This window comes from Fragaria vesca, linkage group LG2 (assembly GCF_000184155.1).
Source record: "Fragaria vesca subsp. vesca linkage group LG2, FraVesHawaii_1.0, whole genome shotgun sequence".
Classification (NCBI taxonomy): domain Eukaryota; kingdom Viridiplantae; phylum Streptophyta; class Magnoliopsida; order Rosales; family Rosaceae; genus Fragaria; species Fragaria vesca.
Window position 1 is genome coordinate 11,429,981 of NC_020492.1, and position 12,058 is coordinate 11,442,038.

At 37.5% G+C, this 12,058-nt stretch overlaps 3 protein-coding genes across 3 annotated transcripts; 2 read left to right on the forward strand and 1 right to left on the reverse strand.

Annotated features, from left to right (window-relative positions):
* Positions 1–1,494: 1,494 nt before the first annotated feature.
* On the reverse strand, positions 1,495–2,247 carry LOC101295580 (indole-3-acetic acid-induced protein ARG7-like). Its single transcript, XM_004290328.1, has one exon. It carries the CDS (start codon positions 2,133–2,135, stop codon positions 1,851–1,853), a length of 285 nt encoding a protein of 94 aa, XP_004290376.1. The 5' UTR covers positions 2,136–2,247; the 3' UTR covers positions 1,495–1,850.
* A 740-nt stretch (positions 2,248–2,987) lies between these two features.
* On the forward strand, positions 2,988–3,776 carry LOC101295001 (indole-3-acetic acid-induced protein ARG7-like). Its single transcript, XM_004290326.1, has one exon. The coding sequence runs from the start codon at positions 3,333–3,335 to the stop codon at positions 3,621–3,623; it is 291 nt and encodes a 96-aa protein (XP_004290374.1). The 5' UTR covers positions 2,988–3,332; the 3' UTR covers positions 3,624–3,776.
* A 2,668-nt stretch (positions 3,777–6,444) lies between these two features.
* LOC101293834 lies at positions 6,445–10,939 on the forward strand. Its single transcript, XM_004290322.1, has 3 exons — positions 6,445–6,730; positions 8,196–8,213; positions 10,653–10,939. Exons 1-3 carry the CDS (start codon positions 6,445–6,447, stop codon positions 10,937–10,939), a joined length of 591 nt encoding a protein of 196 aa, XP_004290370.1.
* The last annotated feature ends 1,119 nt before the right edge of the window (positions 10,940–12,058 follow it).

Sequence of the window (12,058 nt, forward strand, 5' to 3'; positions counted from 1 at the left end):
TTTGTTAATTGAAAAGAATTCTAAACATACATTTAGGTTGTTACTAATTATCATGTTTCAAATTTGAATTTTGTTTATTTAAAATTCTGAGCGTGACAATATCTATCCCTCACCACGTGCGATTGTAGTCTTACCAATATTATTTATTTTTTTTATCGGAACCAATTTAAATTTCTTAATTAATGTAATTTACTTTTTCTTGTAGGGTACAGTTAAATTCAATTTCTTATATATCATCTTCTCTTTTGTGGACAATGATTTTCCACTTTGCAGCCAACTTAAACCTGTGTACATAAAGAATCAAAACAAATTCACCTAGGAAGACCCTTTTTAATTCTTAGTATTCTGATAAAAAGGCTCTCTCTCGTTTTTCCGGAGCTGAGAAGTCGAAACCCTAGGTTTTGTGGAGGAGCAGCGGCGCCTTAAAGATATGCTTTCTTTGGATGCCTCTGGCGTCGGTCTTCGGGGGGCTAGTGTTGTTATGGCCTTCTCGCGGCGTCTTTTCTTACGAGATCAACGTACGTTGCTGCTCTTAGTTTTCTGAGTTGCGGCTCGTTAGCGAAGGCGTTGGCCTTGTCCTCGGTGGTGTGCTGTTGGTTTTTCAGCTGTGGATTACATGCGTCAGTGATTCGAAGGCTTTACGACGGTGCCTAGGTTGTAGAATAGCTGAGAAAGTAGATCAGATCCTTCTTAATCTGACAGAGACAGTAAACTTGGTTGTTGATTGTCAAGCCGGAGGTAGAAGAGAATCCTTACCCAGTCGAGTCATGGCGGAGGACAGAGGACGACCACCAGAAGGAGACAAGGAGGCGTTTGCGGTAGTTTGGAAGGATTCCAGCGACGGCTGGGGGGAGGCAACCTCGAAGAACCCTATTTGGCATCTAACGTACAGGTGAGCCTATGTGGGTGGGTGAGACTAGGCCGGGGCCTTGGCTTCGGCCCACCTCTCCTTCCTTTGCTTGGGCTTTTTCTGTTGGGTTCTTTTGGGTTTTTTGCTGGTTCACTTCCAACGTGATTCTAATTCAAGGCTATTCACTGCTATGATGGGTGGAGGGGTACACCATTGGGTCACTAGGCCCTAAATCTATCATGGTAGATGCGGAGAGTTAGGATTACGTTTAGGAATAAATTTTGTTAGTTTTAGATATTGTCTGCCTTTTTGGACTTAGTTTTTGTATTTCCCTTCCAAGCATTAGTTTTAGCTAAATAACGAGCTTGCTCTTAAGCTTGTATCAGAGCTTGCTCCTGTATGACGTAACAATAGTTGGTCGAACGGCTTCAAGGCCAATGCAATATATCCATACTTTTTTTAAAAAAAAAAAAAAAACCTGTGTACGTATTAAGTGTTATGACAAAAATATTTGTACTCTTGAGGCTCTTTTTGACCTTTTTAGTTTTATAGATATGAATGCTACGATCGCAGTCATGCAGACATTGAAAGCAGACCCAAGGGAGGAAAAGAAAATAATATATGCTCATATGATTGAAGGAATTGAGTAACGAATATTTATTCCAAGATGTTTTCTGTAGCATAGATAAAGGAGTTTACATACGTCAAAGACAGAATTTAACTGTCTTGTTTCATGAATTTAAAATCCAAGTTATGATTTTTGTCCAATGACTTCGGAGGATTCAGGATATGCCATGTGTTTGCTGTCTGATATTTTAGATCTTGATCTTCTATGCTCGATCACAACCTCACACAGACATGAAGCTTGAGAAATACTATTCCTCATTGCCTTTATCTTCTTCTTCTTCATTGGGTCGACAGTGAGTTCTGACTTCTGATATGAGGCTGATCGACTTTAGTTTTGACTTTTGAATCCCAGATTCACTTCAGTTCAACTACTTCACTCACTTGGGCGGGAAGTGAGATCAAGGAACGTGTGCTCATTGCAGGGGAATGTGATACCGCCCATGGGATGATCATATCCATATTCTTCTTCAGCTTGGCTTAACAAATCTTGGAATGAAGGATGGTTCAAATATGATATGGGGATCACAAACCGCTTCTTCTGGCTCTCCCCAACATAGACCGCAAAGTAGCCTTTAGGGATATCTAATGTCTTTGAACCAGACAGAGATCTAGTTAGAATTTTCTTGGCATTAGCAATAGCTGGTAATCGGAAACCCATGGTTTTTATTTTCTGGTGGAAATAGCACAAAAAGATGAACTAGAAAGACTTTTGGAAAGAAACTAAGCTTAACTTGATACTTGGGAAGGAGAGCTAGCTAGCTTGAGTTGGTGATGGCAAACTTGATCTTGTGTGTATATATAGATGAAAGGGTATCTGGAAAAGCCATTAGGTACGTGAATTGAGTGGTAAAGACTGAAGAGAAGTGGCCTCCGAGACACTTGCGTTCGAGAAATCAAGGAAGCACATGCCTTTGTCTTCCGATTGCATAAATTTCATGAAGAGCTGCTTGATGTTTCTACATGCATTTCCTACCATGTGGCTTTGTTTTTCCATATATTTAGGTTGATCAACCTCTATATATTAAAACCCTACTAATCTAAAGGGTGGTTGATCTTCTCCTTCAAGATATTGTATAGACATACATATGAGGCCTATCCCGGCCTGTACAAGTACATCGGCAAGAGGTCTTTCTTTTCGAACCACATCTTTACACAATTAGTAGGGTTTTGGGGTCTCCTTTGTTGGTTTTCATATATCAAAGTGGTACGTTTGATATCTTCAAGGACCTATCCATGTGATACTTCAAATGTTTATGTCTGATGGCATGGCTGAGCTAATACACCATGTAGATTTGCTTTCACGTTTCGTTCTTGTATGGTAATGAATTGCGTGGGGATTAGCAAGAAACAAACTTGCCTAAAATTTGAAGGATCACATGGTTCTGTCTTTCAATTATTTCTAGTTCTCAAGGACTTGAATATCTATAGGTATCGAGTCTGTATTTTCTGGAAGATATAATTTATGCTTAATACAAGTCAATAACAACCCTCACTTGACATTTTCGAGCTCATATTATCAGGATGTAAACATCTCTTCTTGAAGTTTCAAACTAGGTGGTTCCTCTGTTGTCTGTCATATCTATTTGGGGTAGGGAAACACTGTTTCCACATAGGACAGTTAGGTTTAGAGGGAAGACAAACCTTTGTGATCGATTCTTCAGAAGCTAGTGTCCCATGCTGCCCAACTCACGGCCTCTTCACCACTCATTTGAAAGTGTACATTATGATTTTCAGCATCTGTATCCCCCATCTATATATACGCACATGATCCATCAAGCTCCAACTATCAGAGCTTTCTTAGCTAGCTTATCAAGTCCTTTCAATTGGATACCTCTTGTTCTTCCACATAAAAGTTATGGGTTTTCGGTTGCCTGGAATTATTAACGCCAAAAGAAGTCTCAGTAGATCTCTTTCTGCCTCAAAAACATCAAAGAGCTTAGATATCCCTAAAGGCTACTTTGCGGTCTATGTTGGGAAGGGTCAAAAGCGCTTTGTGATTCCGGTATCATACTTGAATGAGCCAGTGTTCCAGGATTTGCTGAGCCTAGCTGAGGAAGAATTCGGATACGAACATCCTATGGGTGGTATCACAATCCCCTGCAGTGAATGCACATTCATCGATCTCACTTCTCGATTAAGTGTGTGAGTGAATAATATGAATCTAATTTCATATTATAGGATTTCTAATGTCACAAGCTTCACGAGTCAGCTACAAGATGAAGAAGCGACTGACTGGTAAACCAGTCTATCAGATCAAGTACTCTCGTGTGAAGGTAAAGCCGATCGATGATATTCTAAAGCTACTTGGGAGTTGAGCAAAAGTTGCCAAATCATGAAGCCCACACAATGGCATGGACTAGTCTGCAATGCACTCTGCAGGCATGCCGAGAAAATCTGCTGTAATCATGAACTCTCTAAAACCACTGGCTCCCCGCCCCCATAAATTAATGTTCCAATTTTAGACTCAAAGGCAGCCAACTCTGTCATATTGAAGCCTATGTAAACTTCTTTATTGCTGAAAAGTATGAGATTCCAATATATTTCAGTTCCTCTTCCATTTTGGAATGACAACTTCCACTATCACGTAGATTATTTTCTTGAGTTCTGCTATAATATATAAGTAATGAAGTGTGGCTTACTTTATAATCCATAATTCCATATTCTTGCTCAAAGGTACACAAAATGGCATCCTGCTGTTTTAGTGGTCTAGTTAATCTCTTGCTAAAATCTCTAGATATCTGTATCTCTCATGCATTCAAGGAATATAAATCACAGTTCCACAGAAGCTATGTAGATCTATATATTCCTTTCTTCCCAGCATTTCTGCTGATAGCAAGGGTAAAAATTTTAAGAGTTGTTAATATATATGGTCATATAGTTTTTCGTTACGATATGCGCGCTAGCTAGTTTCTTAACCTCCTAATTTCAGATTCAGAATATATATGGTCAGCAGAGCATCTCAGATATAGTTTGTCTAGGGATTGGCTTTCACTAAATTAGAGAACAGCTGCGATATATATGCTTGGTTCCTAACCTGCTATTTTTAGCATACTTATACATTGTAGACATATAATCATTCTTTGCCCTTCCAAGCAAGATGCATGTGATAAATTATGCTTTTACTATGATAATAAAGAATGAGATGTCCAACATCGATCGTTACATTAGAGCCGTGCTTGATCAAAATATCTCACCTAGTCACCTAGTATGCCAATGGTGCAGTACTTTTTTGATGGACGAAAACATCAATAGGAAAAGGTAAAAAGACAAAGCTTCATTTGGGGTAATCAAAGGTAAAGATTCCAGTCTTCATACATGTGTGTTAGATACTGGTGAGTATTTTTCAAATAACAATTACGAATTTAAGATCAACGTTGTTGGTGTCTTTAGACTTTCAGAGAATACATGTGTATATATTACAGAAGAAGCTGCAGTAAAAGGGATTCAGAACTTTTGTCCAAAAAAAAAAATATTCAGAACTGAAAATCATTTCCTGGTCTAAACAGGAATAATTTATTCCATCAAGCTGTCTGTACTAATAACAGCAGTGTCAAAAAATTTCTCTTCCCAACTTTCTGACTACGGAATTTATATCTCTCGATAACTCAATTGTATGTATGTACGCGTACGTACGAAATTTTCTTCAAATAAGTTTTATCTATGTATAGCCCGAATCACAGCCCTTCAACTGAGACGTGATTCAAATCATTCAATGAAGGATATTCTTCTTGGCAAGGAATTATGAGGCCACCCAAATTCCTCCTACCTTACTTACCGACTCTTGAAATGAAGGTTGACTTGAAAATGAAACTGGAACTATATGTCTCTTCATTTCATTACTCTCTCCCATAGACACCTTATTAAGACGCCTTTTGGAACACCAAAACGCATGTGTGAATCTGCATAAATTTTTTGCGAACAAACTTCCTTGTCGAAGAAAATGCCAAGCATGCAGAATGGTGGGAAATTAAATACCCATATTCCACAAGTGTATGACTCTAAATTGATGATCACTTCATAACAGGTTGGGATTACAGAATGACTGGCATGAAAGAAAATATCGTTATAGGGTTTGTGATGAGCTACTAGCACTAAACTTTCTATATCATCAGATAATGGTTGTGCAGCATATTTGTAGATGAAAGGGGTCTTTAGAAAACAAATCAAAATCTAGAATGTGTAAACAGTAGTGTAGAAGAAATTTTGGGGGGATCGGAATACAAAACAAACCTTCTGAATTTTGATGGATCACATGATTCTGTCTAGACGATATCTGGCTGTCAAGGACAGTGAGGTTATCGAGTCTGTACGTGTATTTGTTGAAGAACATTAGGCTACCAAAGAACCCCACCTTAAATTTATATCTGTGGATAGCAAAAATCTCTTCTTTTATTTTTGTTTAGTCAATATGAGTTGCTGAATCTCATTCATTACAAGACATGCCGGAGACATGTACATGCCTCTGCAATTTCATAAAACTGGCTTGATTAGCTTGTATCAGTTGTATGTGGTACATATAGTCACAAAGAGTGATGCCTTCAAATTTCCTTGAAAATGACAAGGAAATTATGATGAATAACACCAACTGGTTTGCTGGCATATATAATTTTATTACGTTGAACTTTCACATCAGGTTGTTCCCTTGTTATCTGTTATGTAATGCAAGTAGGGAATAGAGCGAGCAGGATGACAAACCATGTGCTTCCTAACGAATACTATCCAAGTATCCGACATAGTTAGATCAAATGATCAATGCCCTCTCACCACTCATATCCATGTACCTTGTGATTTCAGGCTTTCATCACACACCATCTTCATCTCTATATATACCACACATGACAGATCAAGTTCATCATCAGTAACTCAAGTCGATCTTTTCTTTCTAAACCCAAAAATCATACTTCTCCAGTTACCGGAGTTCTTAATTCAAATTTTCCTTCTTGTTCTTCCACTAGGGTATATAAGCCATGGGTTTCCGATTGCCTGCTATTGCTAACGCCAAGAGAAGCCTTACTAGGTCTCTGTCTGCTTCAAGGAGTTCAAAGAGCTTAACTAACCCAAAAGGCTACTTTGTAGTCTATGTTGGGGAGAGTCAGAAGAAGCGATTTGTTATTCCACTCTCGTACTTGAATGAGCCTATGTTCCAAGATTTGCTTAGTCAAGCTGAAGAAGAGTTTGGATATGATCATCCTATGGGCGGTATCACGATCCCTTGCGGTGAACATAACTTCCTTGAACTCACTTCTCGGTTAAGTGTGTGAGTCGATGCTGATGAAGTGAATATGGATTCATTCATATCGAAAACATCCTTCTGTAAACACTTCATGGGTCCAGAAGAATGAGAAGTTGAAGGATAGAATGTGATCGATCAACAAGTAAATCGAATCATATCTTGGCTTGACTATAAAGCATGTGTTAAGCTGCTTGCGAGCTGGCCGGGCAGATCGAGTATTATCAATCGGTTGAGAGAAGTGGATCACGAAGCAGACATATGATGAATGTCAAAAAAACTCTTAGATCGATTTGTAAAACCATTGGCGTCCAAGTTTGAACTTATAAGTAGTCTTTTCTTTCATCCCCATGTTGGCCATGTAAACAGATTATATTTCTAAGGGGAAATATTGAGAATTCTTTCCCACGTTATGATTCCTCATATGCATCCCTTTTGAAATGATATGTTTCATTATTATATATCATTTCCTTGGAGCTCAGGTATATAACTCATGAAGTATGCAATGCCCCTTGACTCAGACCACTTCTTTCTATGTTTCATTAACAGTCATACAAGCTAGGGAAAATGCCCATTTAGTCAAAAACAGCAAAAACAAATCTCATTCTAATAAAAAAAGATTTAGGAAGCCCATTCCAATGATTTTAATACAAAAAACCGTGTCATCCTTAACCTAATTACTAAATCGCAACCACTACCACTTCATCTTCCCGTTCTGATTTTTTCTTTCCACCTCTCTCTCTCTCTCTCTCCCGGCCGGCCACCACTCGATCGGCTGAATCAAGCTGTCGATCGAGGTACGTCTCCTTTCTATATCTTCTGTTTCAGCATTATGATGATATTTCGTGTATTGTTTAGGGTTTCCAACATGTAATTAATCGAAAACACGAAAACCGATCACTGTTAATTGGTTGAGATTTGTGCAGTATCTTTTGATTCTAAAAAGCAACTCGTGAACTTAGGGCTGATTCGCAACTGGAACCATGTATCTCTTCTATAGAACACACTATCCAGACAAGCTGATTTGTATCAAGCCATTCGGAACACCTACACAAAACATTAAACATAAGATTTCGTAAAAATCATGAATCGATATGCTTATGGCAAAATAATCTTTTGTATACACGTTGAAAGGGTTGGTAAAATACAGAAGCATTTGAGACTCTTTGCAAATATCCAGCTACAGATATTATATCTGAGATATATACCAACGTAACCAATATATTGAAACTGATGACCTCAATCAGCTGAGTACAAGGCATGTTAGCACCCTGAGAATCAGTATGATTTTCTTGTTTAGGGATTCTCCATCAAGTGGATTTTCAAGATTCATGGAAAGATTGAGTAGCTTTAGAATATTTGGGAAAGTATATAGATGAGAAAAAGCCACATACATGGTGGGATGACTTTGTGTTCCTACATGAGCTTTGAGCAATGGAGAGACAGAAGCATGTGAATCCTTGTCTCCGAAGAGAGTGGCCCTCAAAGGTGGCTCTTCACCAATCAGTTCATGTACGGTATGGTTTTCCGGATATTTTTTGATCTATCAAGTTCAGTATGACCAACTCAATGTTAGAATTAGAGATTATATCCTGTTATTCAACAGAATATAATCGAAACCAATAAACTTGGATGATTTGATTAATATGCAGAAAAAATAAAGCAAAAACAGTAGGAAAGGTCTTGCACTTAGAAATTTCGGATCTGCTATCCTCTTTGGATTACATCAGCATATATAGCCCTTATATAGGGTCCAAAATGACCTAGAAAATATCTTATAAAGCAAGTTTAATTAACTAGCTAGATTAGAAATGTACTTTACATACAGCAAATATCCAGTAAAGAGTTGAGTGGAGAAAGCAGTAATGCAAGGCTGGAAAGTATTGCAGCTTAACCGTACCCCTTGCAGTTTCCTAGTTGAAGCAGGAAAGCATTAACTTCAACACTCATCATGTCTTCTCTTTATGAAGTATTAGAGATCTCTTTTCTTTTGGAATTTTTTTTCAATTAATATATCCTTTTCTGGCTTAAGTTCATCAATTGAAAAATTATAACACCATAGGGTTTCGGTTACCTGAAATTGGTAACACGAAGAGAAGTATTGCTAGATCTCTATCTGCCTCAAATTAAGACCTTAGATATCCCAAAAAGCTATTTTGCCGTCTATGTTGGGGAGAGCCAAAGGAACCGGTTTGTCATTAAGGCCAATATCATACTTGAACGAATCTATGCTCCAAGATTTGTTGAGTCAAGTACTATTGCTTAGTTTGGTGGCAAGCCACCTGATGTGTAATTAAGATTCCAAGCCTAATTTGTTACCAAGCCAAAAGAGGAATTTATAACATACATAGTATAGCTAGTTTGGAGGATAGTGTGAGCTTCTTAGCATAACTGGACTAACTTTTTCTATTTTTATTACAGAAGTACTTAGATATGATCACCAATTAAGTACCAACTGTTCACTGGACCTCATGCTTTGCTGATCGAATTGAAGAGTTAAGAAGGAAAAATTCATATAGAAGTTTATCAAAGTTGAAAAGGAAACAATTACATGTATATATGTGGTGTCCTTGGTTATGATGACATCTTTGAATGACATGTTAGAAAACAAAGGCGATTCTCAAAGAGGTAGCAGCAAAAGATAGTTAGAAAGGAATGGACTGAAAATCATATTAATATCTAAATAAAAAGAAATATTAACGTACTGTTTGTAAAATGTATTGTCATTGACTTCTCTCTGCAGATTCCTGAATTCAGTATCTGTTCCTTGTTATATACAGTATGTACAAAATTTGTCTCTAGCAAGTTATATCTAATTCATAACCATGAGTCGTTGCCCCTTCAAGCGAGAAGTGAGATCAATGAAGGTTTCTTCTATCTCCGCAAGGAATTGTGAGTCCACCCACTGGATGGTCGAATCCATGTTCTTCCTCTGCCTTAGTTAGCAACTCTTGAAATGAAGGATGACTCGAGAAAGAAACTGAAACCATGTATCTCGACTTTTCATTTCTCTCCTACATACACCGATTATAAAAACCCTTTTAGAACACCATCATGTATTGAATCTGCTTTACAAGCCAACAAACTTCCTCGCATGAGAATATGCTTTTCATGTATAATGGCGGGCAATGGGATAGCCACATTAGTGATCACTTCAGAGAGGTCGAGCGTTCCAAAAACATTTGGACGAAAATAGTCAATAGATTGAGATATCGATGAGAAATTGATTTCTGTATAGATAATATGTATGGTTGTGGATATTTATAGATGAGAGGGTGTTAACAAAATAGTGATATCGATGTGGAATGAAGAAAGAACACTGTATGGCAGAAATTGTGTCATGATTGGGAAGAGACACAAGCATCTGAATTTTGAAGGAGCACATGATTCTGTCTAAATGATATCAGACGCTCAAGAACTGAAGATTTCTAGTCCATATATTAGTTGGTGAATATTATGTTTATGACACCCTGGCTAGAGAGGAATATGGATAGCTATAATCTTTGAGTCACCTATTCCCTCTCACTGCAACGCATGCTTTAGACATGTTTGTGGTTTGTTGAAAGAATTAGATTAACTTGTGGTATTCTTGATTTTGTTAGGTTGAACTATGGTTCCTCTGTTGTCTGTAATCTAGCAGAGGTAGGGAATATAGTGTGAAGACAAGGATATATATATGTAGATCAGGAATACAAAGCCATGTGCTTTTTCACAAGGTAATGTCCCTAGACCAAATTGGACCCAATGCTCATTTCCCTCTTCACCATTCCTTTCCATGTACCTTATTATTTCCAGCATACACCTTCATCATCTATTTATACCACACATTACTCATGAAGTTCAACATCAGCAACTCAAGTCCAGCTATTCCTTCCCAACAAAATATTCAAACTCTTCCTGTTTCAACTGATATATTCAGTTTTCTTTCTTGAGAAAATTTATAAGCCATGGGGTTCCGTTTACCAGGTATTGCTAATGCCAAAAAAAGTCTTACTAGATCTCTATCTGCTACAAAGAGCTTAGATATCCCAAAAGGTTACTTTGCAGTCTATGTTGGGAAGAGCCAGAAGAAGCGATTTGTGATTCCCATCTCATACCTGAATGAGCCTCTTTTTTTGGACTTGTTGAATCAAGCTGAAGAAGAATTTGGATTTGATCATCCAATGGGTGGCATCACAATCCCATGCAGTGAACACACCTTCCTAGATCTCACTTCCCGCTTAAGTGAATGAGAGTACACTAATGATGTCCCAGTTCATCTGCAAATCAAAGCTTCTTCATTCACGAAGTCTGGAGCTGCTTGTGTTGGTCGAAATCTTCTGTAGTCCAGAGCTGCTTGAAAGCTGAGCAGAAAACTTCTCAAGTCTGGAAGCAGACAAAGGATAGTACCATGAATCCTCTAAATTCATTGGAAACATGAGTTAGAAATCCAAATTTGAATTGAATGACAGTCAACTTCTGTCGTTTAACAATGTAACCATCTTTGTAGTCCTCCACAGGAAATAGGGAATCAGGAATACAAAAATATATATCAATTGATCTTCCACTTCGATCTGTTGTCTTGATTTTCATTTTATTATTTATCTTTATACTGTTAATCTCCCATAATGAGGCAATATATATATGACATTTTCACAAACAAAAAAGAAATCAAATAAAATTTAAGATGAAGGGGTGGGGGTATTGCTGAATGGTTTTGAGCTTGTGTCAGGGAAGTAAAAGGGGTGACCTAGCGGTGCATGGTTTAGCTCGGAGTGCTCTGCAATATATGGTAAACTTGATGTATTGCCAGTAGGCTGGTCTTCCTTGGCTTCATTACTTGAAATTTTTTTTTTTTTTGAACTCAGTCTATGAATACAACTAAATCAAATAAATAAAATAAAATAAAGAAGATGAACTTTTTAGATAGGAACCATATGTTCTTGTCCAGACCAAAAATTAGGGTTCCAATTGTACGTTACAGAAAAATTGTAGTCAAGTACCGGAGATTGATTTCAGATATTGGCTTTAATAAACTGTGCTCAATATATACATTTTTCCTCAGACTGCACAGAAGTTGTTAGCTTGTTTGGTTCAGACTTCAGACGAACACAACATTAAATTGGTCCTCATTGCACTCTCTTTAAGCAAGTTATATTGATTCTTGTTCAATTTTAGTTTCAGACACATATACACCAGAGAAAGTAAATAATATTACGTAACAAGCTAGGCATCTATTAAATGACATACATTTTTGGTATCAAACCTAACCACTGAAATTCTAGCTGGTAAAAGGTCATTACCATATCTGAAAACACTGACAAAAGATGATGGACTATGTTTATGGACTTGATCATATATATATATATATA